Source organism: Labeo rohita, chromosome 8, assembly GCF_022985175.1.
Source record: "Labeo rohita strain BAU-BD-2019 chromosome 8, IGBB_LRoh.1.0, whole genome shotgun sequence".
Taxonomy (NCBI): domain Eukaryota; kingdom Metazoa; phylum Chordata; class Actinopteri; order Cypriniformes; family Cyprinidae; genus Labeo; species Labeo rohita.
Genome location: NC_066876.1, coordinates 5,354,180 through 5,375,518, shown reverse-complemented (window position 1 = coordinate 5,375,518; position 21,339 = coordinate 5,354,180). Strand labels below are relative to the sequence as shown.

Below are 21,339 nucleotides of genomic sequence, written 5' to 3'. Positions count from 1 at the left end.
CCAGCAGAGGGAGACAAACAAAACAACAACATATTAGAAACATCCAAATCTATTAGCATTCCCATTCATCTCAATAGTGAGCATCAGAAGTGACTTTGCTCACAGGCAAAATAAGCCTATTATATTACACCACTAGCGAAAATGCTTCTATTTTCCTTTTTTATTTAAATTATTTATTTTGAATACCATACACTGACGAATGACAAAAAGATCAGGAAATTAGAAATCAATCTGTGTATGATTTACCTCTGGTCTGTTTTGGGCAAAGATGCCCACATACTGTTGTGGGTTTGGTTTGCAACCCTTCGCCAGCAAACCTGATCCCAAAACCTGTGCCCTTTCTGCGACCTGTAACAAACACATTATCATTAAAGTCACCCAGAGCTCTTTTGCTGCATTATTATACAGTAATAAATGTGTTATAACATGCATTGCTCTCACCTCAGTGTAAGAGATCCACTGATAGGGCTCTCGGGGTTTCCTGAAGCCGAGACACGGTCCATTGCCTGCACAACACAAATAATACCATTAGTTACTACACAGCTCTCTTAAATACTTGAGTCTGATTGGTTAGCCGTGAAATGCTGTGGTCGAATACATATTTTATAATGATTACAATCTACTGAACTGTATAACTGACTGATGTTGTTTGATATGCTTTAGATCCTGATCACCTCGTCTGCATTTATTAATGACTTTTTATTGTCTTCTGAAGAGCTGCTTGTAGCTGAATTGAATGCGTTTCATAATTGATGGACTCTACAGTTATTGAACTGAAGTGAATCAAACTGAACTGACTGGAGCTGAATAATGACACTATTGTATTATAAGAGCTGCTGTACAGCAGATTTGTCTCATATTTGATGTACTTATCTATAGTTTCCATCACTGACTTTGTTATTTTCCCATTTATTATTGTGAAGCTGCTTTGAAACAGTCTGTATTGTATAGAAATACAATAAAAATGCTGCAAAATCAAAATAAATACAAATATGTGGCCAGCTGATTGTACACTACGTCCGTCTTGCTTTATATCTGCAGTTCTAAAATGATTTGTCTTTATTTTAGGTCTTATGACAAATGCACTTTATGTTCCATGGATCAAAGCACAAAAACAACTTCATACACAAGCAATCGAACCATGGCACACTCCATTCGCTGAAGAAAGCTACATGTGATAAAAGCATTATCGATCTGAGAAAGCTTTGCAGAGCACTGCAGTAAATAAAAAGAGAAAGAAAAACAGGAGCCATTGAATTCATCAGCATTCAACGGATGAAATGGTCAGTCAATATGTTTTCCTGTATATTTATACGAACTGTTTTTAAGCCTTTCAGAGAGAAACCAACAGACCTGCTATCCGCAGTCCTCTCTGGAACATATCATACACTGTCTTTGTGTCGTCATAGTAAAACTCCAGCAGATTGTCGTCCTTCAGTAAAGCTGAGCGTCTACAGCTCTGATCTCCCTGTAAACACACACAGACATCAGTATTTGTTATATGAGCAGTCATTTAAAATTATACGCAAAACTCCTGTAAAAAATAAATAAATAAATAATAATAATAATAAAAAAAGCAAATAAAAAAATAATTATTGATCTTAGTATCTCTTTCTTCTCAGCTCAACAAAGCATCTTGTCTAAGTTGGTATTGCAGTTTGATTAGATCATAATGTTGGCTAGATTTTGGACATTTTTCAGCTAAACAGCTTAAAGGAGAAGTCCACTTCCAAAATAACAATTTACAGATAATGTACTCACCCCCTTGTCATCCAAGATGTTCATGTCTTTCTTTCTTCAGTCATAAAGAAATTGTTTTTTGAGGAAAACATTTCTGCATTTTTCTCCATATAATGGACTGATATGGTGCCCCGAGTTTGAACTTCCAAAATGGTTTAAATATGGATTCAAACGATCCCAAACGCGGTTGTAATTGACCCCAGCCGAGGAAGAAGGGTCTTATCTAGTGAAATGATTAGTTATTTTCATAAAAATAATACAATTTAAATACTTTTTAATCTCAAACGCTCGTCTTGTCTTTCTCTCCATGAACTCTGTGTATTCTGACTCAAGACAGTTAGTGTATGTCGAAAAACTCCAATCATATTTTCTGCCTCAACTTCAAAAATAATTTCAAAATCATCCTACATCACTGCAGAAGTTCAGTTCCAGTCTTTGCAAAGTGAACATGCAAAGAAGATCAAACACCCTCAACAAAAAAAAGGTAAAACAACGACATAAGACGATTTTGAAGTTGAGGGTGAACATGAGATGGGAGTTTTTCGACACACCCTAACTGTCATGAACCGAAAAAAAAAACAGTCTAGGCAGAGTAAGACAAGACGAGCGTTTGACATTAAAAAGTATATAAATTGTATTATTTTTATGAAAATAACCAATCGTTACGCTAGATAAGACCCTTCTTTCTCGACTGGAATCATTTACAACCACATTTGGGATCATTTGAATCCACATTTAAACTGCGTTTTGGAAGTTCAATATTTAATTTCCTTACGACTGAAGAAAGAAAGACATGAATATCTTAGATGACAAGGGGGTGAGGACATTATCTGTAAATTGTTGTTCTGGAAGTGGACTTCTCCTTTAAGAGCAGCTTGACTAGGAAGATCAGCTTAAACCAGCTAAGACCAGCACACAAGACTTTATATATAGGAAGACTGTGCACTTATGAATGGGAGAAAGTGCAGCACCCAGTATGGTGAAAAAGTCCCACCCTTTAAACGAAAGAGCCAATCGTTGATTAGTAAAGTCTGCCGTTAGACACTCCGGTTCGTATAGAAACAGGCAGCGCTCACAAACTCGCGCACATGACTGCGCATGCACATTGGCTGGTCTAGCATTAAAAACAAGCTTTTTTAATGGTATTTGAATGTAAGAATTAAGTTTTATGAGCCTGTTGTTGTCAAATTTTATTACAGTTTTCAAATATGAAATTTAATTGTGAGCTTAGTGAACAGTTTTGGAGAATTTTATGCACTTGCATGCCAAGACGCATTTGTGAAATGACTTGTCTTAAAGGAACACTCCACTTTTTTTGAAAATGGACTCATTGTCCAACTCCCCTAGAGTTAAACAGTTGAGTTTTACCATTTTCGAATCCATTCAGCCGATCTCCGGGTCTGGCGGTAGCACTTTTAGCATAGCTTAGGATAGATCTTTGAATCTGATTAGACTGATAGCATCTCGCTCAAAATATATAATGACAATATTTTTCCTATTTAAAACTTGACTCTTCTGTAGTTACATCATGTACTAAGACTGACAGAAAAATTGTGATTCTCTAGGCCGATATGGCTAGGAACTATACTCTCATTTCGGCGTAATAATCAAGGAACTTTGCTGTCGTACCATGGGTGCAGCAGGCACAATGATATTACGCAGCGCCTGAAAGTGACCAGCACTAAGTTTGTGTAGATGCAGAGTTGCAGCCAGCAGAGTTGACACCCATGGTACGGCAGCAATGTTCCTTGATTATTATGTTGAAATGACAGTATAGTTCCTAGCCATATCGATCTAGAAACTCACATCTTTTCATTTTTCGTCCATCTTTGTAAACAATGTAACTACAGATGAGTCAAGATTTAAATAGAAGAAATATCAAAACTCTTTGGTCATTTTTGAGCGAGATGCTAATGGTCTAATCTGATTCAATGATCTATGCTAAGCTATGCTAAAAGTGCTACCGTCAGACCCGGAGATCAGCTAAATGGATTCGAAAACCGTAAAACTCAACTGTTTAATTCTAGGGGAGTTGGAAAATAAGCCTATTTTCAAAAAAGTGGAGTGCTCCTTTAAAGGAATCATTTCATTTGATTAGTCATTTAAAATTTTAGTAATTTAGTGTAATTTAGTAACAGTATTTTGTTTTTAATATTTCTTTACCTTTATTTTTATTTCAGTTTTAGTAACTTCAGTACTTCCGCTTAACCTCCACTTAACATTATAGCATCTAGGGCTGGGCGATATGGCAAAAAAAAAAAAAAAAATTATCTCGATTTTTTTTTCCAGAACGTTTTTGATGATTTTTAACTAGTCAACTTGCAACTACAACATGATTTAAGTAACTTTTTCTTTATTAACCATCTAGTTAAAGAAAATTCTATTCCGAGTACACCACACATGTTGTCAACATGATGTAAATGTTAAACAAATCACTTATCTTTGCAGAAAAGATGCATGAACAACAATTACATCTTGTACAAACTTGTCTTATACATATTATGTTCAAAAACAATATGAAGAAAATGCTTTTAAAAAAATCGTAAAAGTCAAGGTAATTCAAATTCAAAACGAATGAAGGTATAACACCAGTAGACTACTATTAACTATGAATCTTCTGTGAAAACAATGAACAGCAGCTTTAAGCCCGTCATCATGATGCAAACATGAAATATCAGACATGCAGTAGTAGTTCTTTACAGGTTTTTTTATTCGATTGCGCTACTTTTACATTGTTTTTTCCATGTTAACATGGACGTGTTTGACTATTGCGCTCACATCTCTTGCAGTGTCTCATGCATGAAACTGCATTCTCAAAATGTGGTGCTCAACTTAAGAGACATTCACTCCCATCTTTTTGCATGTTTTTCTATTCCACTGCCCTCGTCGCATCTTTGTCAAAACAAAGGCGCAATTATGTGTAAATGGCGCCTAGCAATAAGAGCGCATCACACGTGAGCGGTTAATCACATGCACCGAAATGCGGTTGGATCGTTCTTTTCTCTTTCTCTTCTCTGATGACATTGTATATTGATGAGTTGATTTATCTGTGTTTTAATATTTTAGAGCTTATCAGGCTTTTTAGGTCTGGTGGAATCAGCGTTCTCTGAGTCAGTTCGTTTGGGCTTCCATGGCTGCAATACACTGTTTTTCCACCAACTGGCAAACCAGGGTGTTGAAAGACTATTGGTTAAATTGGCAGTGGGCGGAATCACACAGACCAAAACAAAAACAGACATTCTAACACGGAATGCACATTTCAAAGTAGAAACAAGAATGTACACAAGAAACAAGTATGTAAACTTAGCATTTTATCTAAATATCTGCAAACATATTTTAGGTATTTTATGCTTTAGTACATTCAAAAAAATGACACACAGCACCACTTTTTTAACCTAATATTTATATTTCATTAGGCAGATATTAGTTTTAGTTAGAAGCAGTAACACAGTTACCTGTACAGGTATGGACTGGGCCTGGAGGTCACATGGAGGCTGGATTGGTCGAGGTCTGGTCACCAGCCAATAGGTTGTGAGAGAGGCTAGCGCTCCTAAGCCAATGATAGAGGACGGAGAGAGGGAGAGAGACGACAGAGAGAAGGATGAGGGCAGAGATGGAAGAAGCGTCTTCAGATTGTCCATTTCAGACTTGCCGTCTCCTCCAGAGAAACGCAGGGAACGTATCCACTCCTGAAACTGCATAGCTGTACGAAAGACACAGATTCACTGCCATCAACATCATCATAAGACTCAAATACTTCACAGTCCCCCACATCCGTCTAAAGGACAATGTGGTCGATATGGCAAAAATGTCATATCGCTATTATTTTCTGAAATATCGAAATTTTATCATGATACTTTGTCATGTTGGTTTTACTATTTTTGCAGTACAGCCAAACTAATTTCCCTATTAAAAAAAAAAAAAAAAAAAAAAAAAAAACTTTGAAGGTAACAACGTATAAAATAAAAAAGTATGGCAGATATTTAGTCCAAAGTGAGCGAAGATAAAAATCTTTGTCATTATTTTATCTTTGTTATTAAAAAATAAGAACACATACGCATAAGATACACATTATAAATAAACATGATACAAATAAAACAAACAGTGCTTTATTTTTAAGGTACAGTAGGCGTATTTAGCAGTAGTATTAAGAAATTAAATTAACAAATATAAAAAGTGAAACACTATATACTTATACACTATATACATCAATTGTACATTGATTCTTATTAAAGGAATTGTATTGAAGTTCTCCAGTCAAGAGCAGTGAGTGATTTTTCTTTTTGTGTTTTGTTGTTTTAGGCTATTAACAATTACGAACAGTTCACCCAAAAATGAAAATTCTGTCATCTGTGAATTCTGTCATAGTGTTTTATTTTTATAACATCATTCACTCACTCTCAGGTTGTTTTAAACCTAAATGAGTTTCTTGTTTCTGTTGAACGTTATCTATTTGATCATTTTCTATTATTAAATTCAATGGGGACCAGCTACTGTTTGGTTAAACACATTCTTCAGAATATCTTATTTTGTGTTTAGCACAAGAAAGAAATTAAAACTATCCCTGGGTGAACTATCCCTTTAATGACAAGTGGCAGCATGTTTAGTACTGTCACTTTAAAGGGGTCATCGGATGCCCATTTTACACAAGTTGATATGATTCTTTAGGGTCTTAATGAAAAGTCTATAATATACTTTGGTTACAAATTCTCAATGGTTGTGTAAAACAACACCCTTTTTACCTTGTCAAAATCAGCTTGGCAAAAATCATCTCATTCTGTTTGAGGCTGCTTTAAATGCAAATGAGCTCTGCTCGCCCCGCCCCTCTCTTCTCTCTGTGGAGTGACGAGCCTGTTTACTTTAGCCACGTTTAGCTGCGTTTAGAAGCTAAACTTGCTAACTAGCACATTATTAGGAAAGACAATCGCAAAAATTCATAAAAAAACCCTTATACTCACCTCTGCTGTAAGTGAAGCTGGATCACGAATGATTAGCGCGAACATAGACGGATATATATGTAGATTGGGAGGTGCATTCCCTTCACAAACAAACGTAATCTACTGCATCTTCAGCGGCTCAGATGTCGGGAGTAAATGACAACCACTTTGTTCATTATTACATCCAGCAACACAATTAACACCTCCAGCAACACCTCACTTGCTCAATCGGAGATATTCTTGTCTAACCTACATCCCTGCTCCGACATCGAAACAAAGAGGGCGGACTGTAACAGCTGATCTGAGGTAAACGCTCATGTCAATCAACTATTGTGGGAGCGGCCTCTGTCGGTGTGACGCAACAACGACAGGCATCTGAGAACGGCTCGATTTAAAAAAGGGGATATTATTTTTACAGATTAATTAAAAACCACTGCATGGATTTTCATCATTATAGGGTAGATTTCTACATACACTGCCAACACACGTTAATGTTCAAACAACATGTAAAAGTGAACTTTGCATCTGATGACCCCTTTAAGAGCTGCGCGCATCTAATATACATGCACACATCCGTTTTTCTCTCAATTGTTTACTTTCACTTTAGACATAGGCAACTGTGTTTATACGTAAACCTTGTGTGTTTTGGCAGTATTAGTGTAATCAGACACGAAACATAACTTAAAAAAACATAAGTTCAATATTTGACAGGATTTTAGCAGCACTCTTGGCACCAAAAAAGCCACTGCTCAAACAAATAGATTGCTATTCTGTATGCTAGTGGCACAGAAATTATACATCTCACCATAGAAAAAGAACATCACAACACTTTGATTCTATTTGCTGACGTCAAATATGGCAATTTTCACAGACTGGCCTTTTTAATAGCACCTCTCTAATAACCACTCTTACAGCTGTTAGAAATGTTACTTTTTTCACTATATAATTGCAAAGATAATAAATGGCTGTTAACCACAACAGTCAAGCACAAGCCCTGACATGCTCTACAAGTCCTGATTATATTTCTATTCAGTTAGTTATTTTTAATAGGGTAAGATTGGGGAAGATGCACCACTTAACAGTGTGAATTTACTTTCAACGTTTAACATTTAGATATTAATTTAGCATGTGCAGGATGATGATGCATCAGCCAATGTGTATGTTATAAGAAAATAAACAAACATTTGCTAGAACGCAATTCACAATTACTCAAAGAGGCTACTGGGGTAAAATGACCTCAAACCTGGGGCAAGAAAGTCCATCCTGATCTGCCAGGACTTTGCTGGCTAATCTAAACGCATAGCGCTTCAAAGTATGGCTACACTTGCGATCAGAAGGCGAAAAAGCAAAGTAGCCTATAATATTTGTGATAAGCTAAACATGTTGCAATAGATGTGTCAACACTAATATGAATTTAATTTAATAGATCGTTAAAGATCACAAACATGATTCAAATACCAATGTGATTCTATTCCTAAAATACAGTGATTCATCTGTTTGATTCCTCAACCTTTCTTCCGTGCAGTGTACGATCATACTAGTGTGATTTGAACATTCAAATCTTTGTTCGTGCTGCCACTGACCCAAAGAGAGCCACTGTCATGTATATGAATGAAACAGTTTCACAGTCTTTTCAACCACACAGTTCATTATTTCTGTGTTACAAACATTTAAATAATCACAGAAGTACTGGAATAAAAGTTCATAGTCTGGATATAAACTCTGATATGTACGGTAGAGATCAAAATAGAGTAAATCATCCATTTGAAAGTTAATTTGGCATTTCAAATAATGTTAAAGATTTATCGATTACATTGTTATACCAGTAGGTGGCGAAAGGGGGCTGTTACTAAGTATTTGTCTTTGATCATTCATTCAAAAACACTGATTCATCCAGTAATGAACCAAGTAAATCTTGAGTGAATCACTGAATTATTTACTTATAAATCAGGCCTACATGTGAGTTTAGTTGTCTAATGTTTTTTTTCTTTAGAATCGTAAGAGAACCACAACTTCCATTTAAAAAAACAACAACCCAATTTATTCAGAATCACGCAGCTCTATTTTGCAAACAGCTCTTAAGTGAAGCTTGTTTTTATGTAATCTGTTGATTTTGTTCATGGAATTCAGCTGCAAATAAATGTTCAGCAAAAAAAGAAACATAATAAATATGCTTGATATCATCTTTTATTTACATTGGAATCGAAACTGGGAATCGAAAAGAATCGGAATCGATAAGCAGAATCTGAATCCGAATTGATAATATTCTAACGATACCCAACCTGTAACCTTTAACAATGCAGATTCAGTGCTATGCAGTGCTCTAAAAATGCAGTGAAAAGGGATTACAGAGATCGAAGAATACACTTTAATTAAAATGCTACTTTTAAATGTTAATTTTTTTGTATAATATATGTAATATTGTAATTATGCTGTATTTACCCAAATAAATTCAATTTGTCTTTGTCTTTTTGTCCATGGTTGTTCTTGCTTATTAATAAATATTCATGTTTTGATTATTGCTGTTGCCTCTAGTAATTATGTGTGTGATTTTTAATTTTAAGCCAGCAATATAGTAATTTTAAACAATAGTTGACACAAATAAAACAATCCAGCACATTGGGTAAAAACATTTAACCCAACCAGCTTGGTCAAAATAACCCAGCATGTGTTCTGTCCGATATTTACCCAGCGCTGAGTTGCCAAATAACCCAAGTTGGGCTCTTTTTAAACCAGCATTTTTTAAAGTGTCGTAACAACATACCTTCTGTGCCAACCCCAAAGGTTATCTATAATTATCTATAACTATAATTTTTATGCCACAAATCCCATTTTTTAATTCTCAAAATTCTGACTCAGAATTGTGAGATAAACTTCCAATTGCAAGTTATAAAGTCAGAATTGTGAGATATAAACTAGCAATTCTGACTTTTCCCCCCTTGCAATTCTGACTTTATAACTGACTTTATTTATGCAATTTGCAATTGCAAGTTTATATCACACAATTCTGAGAAAATAACTCAGAACTGCTAGTTCATATCACACAATTCTGAGAAAAAAGTCAGAATTGTGAGATATAAACCTCCAATTCTCACTTTATTTCTCAGATTTGCATTATATAAACTAGCAATTCTGACATATTTTCAAGTTATAAAGTCAGAATTGTGAGGGGGGAAAAAGTCAGAATTGTGAGATAAAAAGTTAATTTTTTTTTTTTTTTATTCAATGGCATAAACGGTATCCAAAATCCTTCATTAACAAAGACACAAAAAAATGATATTGAACGTAACATAAAGCCACAGACCACTATTATCCAGAAACACAAAAATAGATCAATCAACCTCAAAACTGTTTTGACTGACTAATGTCGATATTCAGATTAAAAACAGCAAAGCCATTCATCAAAACTGTCAAGATTTTGTACCGTCTGTGGTCAACAAGAAAAGAAAAAAAAAGAAAAAAAACTGGAGTAGAATTAATTTTCTATACTTCTAGAAAATTGCTAGTAAACTTCACATTACAGAGAAATAGCAAATAACAGTGAATTAACATTACATTTCTAAAGTACAAGACTGAAATAGTATTTTATTGTAAAATGTACTTCAATAATTGTTTTATCTGAAAACCATTTTTTATAGCGTACCCTACTATGTGAGTTTGAATACCTGCACAAGCTATTAATGTGCCTAATAAAGCAAAAAGAAAAGTCAAGACTCAATACAAAGCAGAGCGGTTAACTGTGGTAAAATCACAGTAGGCACGACCTTAAGTGACCACTGCTATTAAAAAATGTGGTGACTCCAATATGACAAAAGCTGATAATAATAATCATCATCACAAAAACCACCGCAAATTATAGTCCATTATTCTAACTCCATGCTGAAATGATCTGGTGCATTACCGCTGAATTTCATTAATGTGCAGTGACTCTAAATTACTAACCGCTCTCATTGATTTCTTGTAAAGAGGGCCGAGAACAAAACCTGAATGAAAAGCACTCAGCCCTAAGAGAAGCCAACTAATGTTTTGGGCCTCATTTGAATGCCAGGAGGAAGTAATGATGATTGGCCGACACAGAACAGGCGCTCGGGTAACTCTCGGCCATTCTCGAGCGAGCAGGACACACACGCAGCCAAAACAAAAACACGGCACAGGTGTGAAAGCGTTTCAGGACACACAGAGGGACAGGTGGAGATGACGAGAGGTGTGTTTTCTCACTGACAGGCTGCAAATGAATTTTAATGGCGTCCTGCAGCAGATGATGACACTTCTGAAGCGAGTACAGTCGCACTGATTTGGTGGTGAGATGGGGTGACTGGGAGGCCCCAGTGTGAACGCGTTTACCAATGAGACGATCTGTAACGACCACATGAGACGACCCAAACACGCTCACTTCTCGGGACTCAATTCACAGCCTCACAGAATGCTTGCGCGCTCTCTCTCTCTCTCTCTCTCTCTCCCCCCTCTCTAACCTCTCACCCACTTCCTCCCCCCATTAAAGAACAGGGGGATAAAGGATGATGTCATCACCCCTCGCCCTGTATTGGTATTCCCACAGAGAGGGGAAATGCCCCCCCTTCTCTCTCTCTCTCTTTAAATGCCACTACAGCAAGTGCTGTGATGTATGTCTCCAGAATACTTAACACTAGAGATGCTGAAACCAGCCAGCATCACAACTTCAACTAGACACAGGGCTTTTAATGGCCACGGATGATATCCAGACAGCCGGATGATGATATGTATACAATACAACTATATAATAATTAATAAGTCAAACTATTTATTAGTATTATTAATATTTACAATAATATAGATTTAAAACTAAAGATTAAAATTCAAAAACAGAAAGTCCAGAACACAAAACTTCAAGTTGTAATTTACCCCATAATCATTAATAAAAAATAAAATAATAATAAAATTGATAACAATACAAATTTTGCAACAAAAGTGGTTTAGTTTATTATCCTAAATATGCTATGCTGTCATATTCATAGAGTGGTGTTTTCTGTAGCCAAATTTGGCACTAATATTAAATTCACAGCAATATTACACATTTAATAAAAAAAAATAAGTTAATACAATTTTAAAAGTACCATTTAAAATAAGAATAATAATAATACATTTTCAAACAGCATGCATGTCCAAAACGTATTTATATTCGCATTTATATAAATGATGAATATAAGACATGACATATACGACAACAAAAGTTTGAAGACAGTAAGATTTTTCATATATTTATATAAATATTTATATTTATTTATATATATATACAGTAAAAACAACAAAGTTAACTATAAAATAAATAAAATAATTATTGTATATATATATATTAAATTGTTATATGATGTCATATGACACACACGCACACACACACACACATATGTGTGTGTGTGTGTGTGTGTGTATATATATATATATATATATATATACTACCTTTCCAAAGTCTGAGGTTGGTAAGATTTGCAGTATTTTTGGTTGCATTATATGGGAATATACACTGTAAAACCTAATTAGTTGGGCTTACTTAAAAAAAGCATGCAAACCGATTGCCTTAAAAAAAAACTAAGTAAAGTGAAATAGGAATAGTATGTTGTACTGACAAATGCTTAGAACGTATAGTTTACTTACACAAGAGTTCTAGTAACTAAAAAATAACTGTAGGGGGTACTTAATCATTTACTTTAGGCTTACGCTTGAATTAGTATAGTTACTCACTGATTCCCAGAGTGCATTGCAGCATTAATAAATCATGCAATTTGTTTTACTGTTGTTGTTTTTATTTGCTTATTTTATTTACTGACTTGTGTCAGTAGTAGCACAACAAAAAGAGAAAACAAAATAATAATATGGTTATTGTCACAATTAATAAAAATACATAAAATTGAAATGTTACCATTGTTGTGATTTGCGTGCTCAATGCTGAAGTCTGTCTGTGACTTGAGCATATTACCACAAATATTAAAGGACTGTCTCAACTCAATAAAGTTTCTCAAGGTGTTTATAAAGAACAATGAAATTGTAAAAGATCATTAATAAATATAAAAAATACATAGCTAAAGAATTAAAAGATTTAGCTAATTAGAATGATCAGAATTAGCAGGTTACCTTTTAAAAGCAACCTACTTATTATTTTTCTTCCCTTGAAATCAAAAATCATGACTTCATGTTGCATTAAGGCATCAATAGGAAGAAAATTATAATAAGAAAAACAAAGTTCCAAGTGCCCAACCAAATGGAACATTAATCACTATAATGGTAAGTAAAAAAAAAAAAAAAACACGCAAACAACATTTTACGAAAATCAACATCAATTTGTGTAGTCAGCTTATGTGATGTTCTCTCAAATATATAGTTGTATTGAAACAACATTCAAGATGACTTTGGGAAATGAGTGAATGTAACTACTAATGTAACTAATAACTGCAGATTAAAAATTGCCACCTCAAAAACTTTTCTTCTTCTTCTGTTGTTACTTTGCAAAATTAGCAACATATTAGTGCACTGCTGCCTCTCACTGGTTTATTAATGTCAGTGGTTCCTTTGTGGCTACTTGAATATTTTAAGTAAGCGTCACTCAAAGCAGTAAGTGAATCGTTTTACTCGCTTGAAAGTAGCTGTAACTTAATAAAACCTAGTAAGTATAGCAACTAAATATAACTAAAAAGTAAATATAACTAATTATATCTAAGTAAGGTAAACTATTGGATTTTACAGTGTAGTTAAGACAAAGTGTAAAATAAAATAAAATAAAATAATTATTATTACAATTAAAAAGAACTATTTTTATATGTTGATATTTTAATATATATTTAACATATTTCTTAATAACATATTATAATTCATTCTCACATATTATTTAACATACTATATATTTTAAGATGTTGTTTTTTATTTCAGTGTCACTTGAGAAATAATTCTAATATATAAATTTTGTGCTTACAGCTGAAAACAGTAGCGCTGCTTAGTATTTTTGTGGAAACCATAATACAGTTTGTTCATGAAAAAAACATTTATTTGAAAAAGAAACATTTTCTAACATATAAATGTTTTTGTTACTTTAATGTCTTTCTGCTGATTAAAAACATCTTAAATGGTTGAGCTATGCATTTTTTTTTTTTTTTTTGCAAATTAACAAGGAGATTTACGTGACCATGCAACTCTGCAAAATAAATAAAATAATTAAATCGCTTTCTAAATTGCAAGGGTCTTTCTAAACCCTACATGTGGTCACTTTAGAGACAAGGGTTAAAGCAACACAACAATAAACAGGGAAATCCCTTTCATCTGAGCATCTCTGCACATCCCTCTGTCCGTCACAGGTCCACAAAACCTGGAGATAAATGGATTTAGGAGAGATGACATCTGAAAATGATTACGCATCACAGATGAGGCCAGACCTCTCTCTTTCTCTCCCTCCCTCCCTCACTCATAAGGGCCATTGTGAGAGGTAGACAGGCACTATTGTGTGTTTCTGGCACTCACTTGGGAACTTAAACAGAACAAAGAGGGGAGAGAGTGACAGAGGCTATTACTCAAACTGGTGCTAAATGAACTAAAGCACGTCTCAAAAGAAAGGCCTACAGATTTACAGCCTCCATCGCTGAAGAAAACTCAGGCTCTCAGACACCAATACGAGAGATATCAACATCTCTCACAGAGTATAGAGACAAGACAAATGTGTTTGTATATGTTTGTCTAGACACACACACAAAATGATTTTGACTTGTTTGTAAAACTGAACAAATCACATGTACAGTTACGTACTTACACTCTCGCACCCTGTCACTGGGGCGGTACCTTTCAAAAGGTGCAAATATGTACCATTTAGGTACCAACATGTACACTTCAGCCACTAATATGTACATATTTGGTACTAATATATACAATTTTGGCAGTAATGTGAACACTTTAGGTACTGATGTGTACCATTTTGGTAGTTATATGTACACTTTAGGTACTAATATGTACATTTTTTGTACTAATGCATTTTAGGTACAAATATGTATACTATAGCTTCTAATATTTTGGTACTAATATGTACCATTTTGGTAGCAATATTTATACTTTAGGTACTAATATGTACATTTCTGGTACTAATACATTTTAGGTACAAATATGTATACTTTACTAATATTTTGGTACTATTATGTACTAATATGGTACAATACATTTCAGGCACTAATATGTACCATTTTGGTAGTAATATGTACACTTCAGGTAATAATATGTTCACTTTTGGTAGCAATATTTACATTTTAGTGTTAATACATTTTAGGTACAAATATGTATACTTCAGCTACTAATATGTTGGTACTAATATGTACACTTTAGGTACTAATATGTACATTTTTGGTACTAAAACATACCATTTTCATAGTAATATGTACATTTTAGATACATTTTAGCACATTTCAGGTACTAAAATGTACAATTTTTGTAGTAATATGTACATTTTAGATACTAATGTGTATATATTTGCTACTAATATATACCTTTGTGGTAGTAATATGTACATTTTAGGTACTAAAACGTACCATTTCCGTAGTAATATGTACATTTTAGATACAAATATGTATATCTTTGATACTAAAATGTACTGTTTTGGTATTAATATGTACATTTCAGGTACTAAAATGTACAATTTTCATAGTAATATGTACATTTTAGATAGTAATATGTATATCTTTGCTACTAATATATACCTTTGTGGTAGTAATATGTACATTTCAGGTACTAAAACGTACCATTTTCGTAGTAATATGTACATTTTACATACAAATATGTATATCTTTGCTACTAAAATGTACAGTTTTGGTAGTAATATGTACATTTTAGGTAATAATATGTACACTTCAGTTACTAATATGTAAATTTTGGTACTAATACATACATTTTGTAGCAATATTTACACTTTAGGTACTAATATGTACATTTTGGTACTAATACATACATTTTGTAGCAATATTTACACTTTAGGTACTAATATGTACATTTTGGTACTAATGCATTTTTGGTGCAAATATGTATATTTACAGCTACTAATATTTTGGTACCCTGTAGGAACTAACATGTACATTTTTTGGTACTAATATGTACCATTTTGATGTTAATATGTACTGTTATGGTAGTATAAAGTACACTTTAGATACTAATATGTATATCTTTGTTACTCAAATGTACTGTTTTGGTAGTAATATGTACGCTTCAGGTACTAATATGTACATCTTTGGTACTAATGTGTACGGTTATGGTAGTAATATGTACATTTAAATAATAATAATAATATGTACATCTTTGCTACTAATATGTACCATTTTGGTAGTAATATGTACATTTCAGGTACTGTTTTAGTAGATACTAATGTGTACACTTTAGGTATTTATATGTACCTTTAATGTACTACTTTGAGCCCATTATCAGTAAAGTAGGTAGAAATACCTTTTGAAAAGTTACCACTCCAGTGACAGCATTTCTACCTTTTTGTCTGAAAGTGTACAATGGAAGTCGGGCAAAACATTCTGGGGTGTTTTTTAAGCATATTTAATATGAAAACGAGGCTGTGAGAGGTTCAGTGTGTAATATTCTGCAGTGTACCTTCATGTCAGTCATTCAGCTGAAAAAAAAAAATCTCTCTTCCCCCAAAATTCCTTGGGAAAAAAGTTCCAGAAAACATGGCTTGTGAAAATGAAGTCTGATGCCTGACCTTGACACAATCCTGAACAGACTGTACTTCTCTCACAGCCTTGTTTTCAGTCGTGTCCAATTATTTAAGGTGTCTATCCTGACTAAGGTCCATTACTGAAGACTATTATTAGTGTTGTTCCAGATCTTCACCTGAGGCCACAGGAAGCGCTTGTGAAGTTTTGCGCTTGTGATCTCAGGATGGTGTTGTTTCCTGTGCGGAACAGTTAAACAGCATTTTAGTTTGTTCTTTAGGTCGTAAAATGGTACCCACTAAAAAAAAAGGGTCATAAACATTATAGGTTGTAGTAGAGAGAGGAAACCTCAGGCAGAGCTTCTGTACAAACAGTGTGATGAATGGAGAAACAGCTCGTTTGTGCTGCTGACATGAATGATGCAGGTGCTTTATTGCTGAAAGGTGTGCTAGTACTTTTCTAAGCGATTGGACTGACAGTTTTTCCTGGTGGATGATCAAAATAATTGAAATAAATAACTCAGCAACCCAATACTGAAAGAAAGCTGCATTTACTTATACTTACAACACGTTAGCATGCATATAGCACTGTCCTGGCAACCACACAGCAACATGGTGACTACTTTTCAAAAACCCCGTTGCTCAAAAGATATTTATTAATTCAGTAGGTATCAATCAGGTGTATAGAACAAAGTTCGATTTATAACCAAGTTGTTCTTATCACATAAGATGTCTGAACCTCTTACAAAGCTAAGAAAACCCCAGGGCTCAGAACAACAGGCACATTGTTAGACTAAAGACATTCAGGATCCAGGACGAACATCAGTTCCCAAGTGTGTAAGGTAAAACCTTACTGTTAGGAAACGGAATGTAGGTGAGTGAAAACTGATGTTCAGTCATCTAAGGATGAAGAATCACAAGAACTGAAAGAGCCCACTGAAAAGAAAACCTTAAAACTGAAAGGAGAAGTTCACTTCCAGAACAAACATTTGTTCATGTCTTTCTTTCTTTAGCTGTAAAGAATTTTTTTTTTTTTTTTTGAGGAAAACATTTCAGGCATGTCCCCATATAGTGGACTTCTATGGTGCTTCTATGGTTCTATGAACGTCCAAAATGTAGTTTAAATGCAGCTTCAAAGGGTACTAAACGATCCCAGCCAAGGAAGAAGGGTCTTATCTAGCAAAATGACAAATTATATACTTTTTAACCTCAAATGCTCGTCTAGCTCTGCCTGAACTCTGTGCACTTCGGTTCAAGAGACTTAGGGTAGATCGAAAAACTCCCATCTTATTTTCTTCTTCAACTTCAAAATCATTCTGTATCACTGCAGAAGTACCGTCTCAGTGTTTACAAAGTAAACGTGCAAAGAAGATCAAACGCCCTTCACAAAAAAAGGTAAAACAGCGACGTAGGGTGATTTTGAAGTTGGAGAAGAAAATGAGATGGGAGTTTTTCGACATACACTAACTGTACTGAACTGCAACGCACAGAGTACATGCAGAGACAAGACGAGCATTTCAGGTTAAAAAGTATATAAACTGTAATTTTTTTTAGAAAATAACCAATTATTTTGCTAGATAAGACCCTTCTTCCTCGGCTGGGATCGTTTAGAGCTCTTTGAAGCCGCATTTAAACTACATTTTGGGAGTTCAAACTCGTAGGCTCCATTAGAGTCCACTATATGGAGAAAATTCCTGAAATGTTTTCCTCAAAAACATAATTTCTTTATGACTGAAGAAAGAAAGACAAACATCTTGGATGACAAGGGGGTGAGTACATTATCTGTAATTTTTTTATTCTGGAAGTGAACTACGCGTTTAATGACATTAAACGAAGACTTTGCTTACATCTCAAATGCTTCTCAAATTTACCTCAAGGAAAAAAAAAAAAGGCTCCTCTGGAGTTTAAGAAAAGATCTCCACAATGTCTCAAACTGTGACAAATTCATTTATTTTAAGTTGAATATCTGTGTCATTGTACAGTGCTATATTACAATGTCTACAAATATAATGTATTGTCTATTTTAATTAAATAATTAATTTTTTTTATTTAAAGAAAAGTTAGGGAACTGAGATTATTTTAGTATTGTTTATACTTTTATTAATGTTTTGAATTAGCTTTTATTTTTATATTTTCAGTTTTTGTTTTAATTTTAGTAACTGGGTTATTTTTTTAACTTTTTTTATTATTAAACATTGCATGCTTTTATCATTTTTACTACTTTTTTATTTCTATTTGCTTTTATTTTAGTTTCAGTAATTTTAGTAATTGGACTTATTTCAGTTGGTTGAAAAGACAGCATTTCTGATTTTCATTTGTTTTCTTAAGCAAGTTTTCATATTTATATTTCAGCTTTATTTCAATAAATTAAAATTTTAAATACAACGATTGAATGAAATGTAATTTCCTTTTTCAATTTTAAGAATCTAAGAGAAAGATTTGAGTTATTTTAGTTATTATTTGTTTGGTTTGTACTATTTTAGTATTTAATGTTTTGTATGAGCTTTTTTTAATGTAATATATTTTCAGTTTTTCAGTTGTCATGTCTTGTTTATGTGTTTCTTGTAAATATGTGTAAATATTACCATTTGTATTAGGTCTTTTTTTTTTTATTTATCTTTAATTTACTTTTATTTCAACCAGTAATTTTAGTACTTATTTCAGAAAAGACAGCATTTCTAATTTTCATTTATGCTTTCTTAAGAGCTTTTTCATCTATTAATTATGTCTGATTTTATCTTTAATTTATTAAAATAGTTTTAAATAGTTTAACAGGAACAACACTGGAACGAGAACTCAATTACTGTACGTCTTCTAAGCTACAACCAAGCAACCTCTGAGCAAAAACATACCTCTGGCAGCGAATGAAACAAGACAGGTGAAATAGCAGGTTCACAGGATATGATGTCATAAGAAGTGGACTCTGGAAGTGGCATTCCAGTGGATTTGAAAGGGAATATGATGAGGAGGCAGGGAATGAGAGCGCCTGAGCGCCTGCCCAATGGTTAATGAATGAAGGAGGGGGTGAGTGAGAGAATGGCCCGGGTGTTCTCTAGCTGTGATTCCCAAATGAAGCATGAAGAACACAGAATCACACAGAAAAGGTCTGGAGAGGAGAGGGAAAAGGGATTGGGGTGGGTGTTGCATCACTGCAGACAAATTAACTGTCTGGGAGCGGAAGAAAAATGTGGAAAAGCAGTGATGCATCCTTATGTCTGACGTAATATACAGTGAAATGTAACTGTGTCAACCTGTATAGTGGAAATATGTTTTTACTACATTCCAATATTTCACAATATCGCTTCTGTGAAATATCGGAATCATATCCTGAAGACAACTCACAGCATGTTTCATCCAACAGATTGCTTTTACAGCTTTTTCGCTGCTCAGAAATGTGTTACACTCAAACTATAAGTCATTTTAAAGCATTTTCCTACCAACACCAACTTGACTACAAAACAAACCCATGAATTTTGGATTGTGTGAATGTACACCAGCACAAACGTAATCAGCATGACTAGACATGCACACATGCACAACATCCACAATGCTTCACCGGTGTTGTGCTTGGCAGCAAAAACTGGCTGTTGTTCCACAGCAGTGCATCTCAACAGCACTGTTTAGCTGGAGGCGTTTTACAGTTTTATTTCCTTGATATGCAGCAAGCACAGGCTTACCTCATTACATAATTGACAAAAACACACCCAGAATGACCCCGCATGACATGAAGACAGAGAAACAAATCATTGCATAAAACTACAAACTACATATGGTTATTAAATAACGGCCTATTCAACAATAACTGTGCACTTTGCATAGAAACTCACATTCAACAACGTTAAAACGAATGTGAAAAAACTACAATTACATACAGTTGTCCCAAAACTCAGTGAAATACTGTTATGAATTATAAGGAAACCCCATTAACAATATCTCAGATTGTTAATAGTTTAACATTTTAAGTAAAACGTTTAAAAGTAGCCCATTATTAAATAATTTCGGCGTTTATGAGAGCGCGCCTCAAGTTGTTTACAAAATACATGCACGTGTAACGCGCTGACGCTAAACTTTAAAAGAAGTTCATACAAAATCATTTCACTCACTCACGATGTTTGCATGTTAAATACACATTAAAGTACTGATGTGTTGCTAAACAGACCGAATGCTGAATTCCAAACTGGACTAGAGAGTGAATGATGAATGAATGAACTGGATTTCCATTGATGAATTTGGCAGCTTCTTCCGTTTATCGAAATTTTTCTTTTTTACAACTACGACGGCTTTTCTACTTTTGTACGAAATCGCTGCATTTATGCATGGTTTGTGGAAGTGTAAAGAAAGCGGCTCTTACCTGTGTGTGGAATCTGGGTCACCCGTCCTCCAAAAGTTTGTCTATTCTCCTCAGACTGTGGTAAATCCCTCCTGAACCCCAGAGCCAGTGTTTAGTGTCTCACACAAACACGCCCTCGCTCCCCCTCTAAAGCCAGCCTGCCCAGGGCCAAGCCTCAACAAACCTCTCGATGTATTTCCAAAACTTCCTCATCTAATTATGTGCTTCAACATACTTTTTGGCAACATCACCAGGAAGTCTGTATAGAACTGTACAGAACCAGGAAACTGTTATGTGTAAATGTTTTCGTGCTGGTATTATATTGAACTTTAATTAATTGACAGATTTAACTTAAACTTTTTTTTTCTTCTTCTTTTTTTTAATATTATATTTTTATTTGGACTTTAAAGCAACACAGAACAATACAAAACAACAACAGCTAATGACAGAAAATAAGAAAGAAAGAAAGAAAGAAAGAAAGAGGGTGGATGATTTGAAAACCATTGAATTACATGAGTTATTCCAGTTTTATACATAGGTTAACAATGTTACACATATATTTCTAGGCCAGTGGGCACAGGCAATATGGTGATCATCCAAACAATGAAAGGGTCAAACTTTTAAACTGCTATCTTTAACATTTTACAGATAAACAGGTGGCTTTGAAGCTAGCA

General features: G+C 34.1%; 1 protein-coding gene across 1 annotated transcript in view; it reads right to left on the bottom strand.

Annotated features, from left to right (window-relative positions):
- The window catches only part of acsl2 (acyl-CoA synthetase long chain family member 2), a 38,140-nt gene extending 17,257 nt beyond the window's left edge, over positions 1-20,883 (bottom strand). The window contains exons 1-5 of the mRNA XM_051117117.1: positions 20,687-20,883; positions 5,196-5,443; positions 1,354-1,468; positions 442-506; positions 247-348 (exon numbers count right to left, since the gene is read on the bottom strand). Of these exons, the coding sequence (XP_050973074.1) occupies positions 247-348; positions 442-506; positions 1,354-1,468; positions 5,196-5,441 (528 nt within the window). The 5' untranslated portion in view covers positions 5,442-5,443; positions 20,687-20,883. The remainder of the gene's footprint in view (positions 1-246; positions 349-441; positions 507-1,353; positions 1,469-5,195; positions 5,444-20,686) is intronic.
- Between the last annotated feature and the right edge of the window lie 456 nt (positions 20,884-21,339).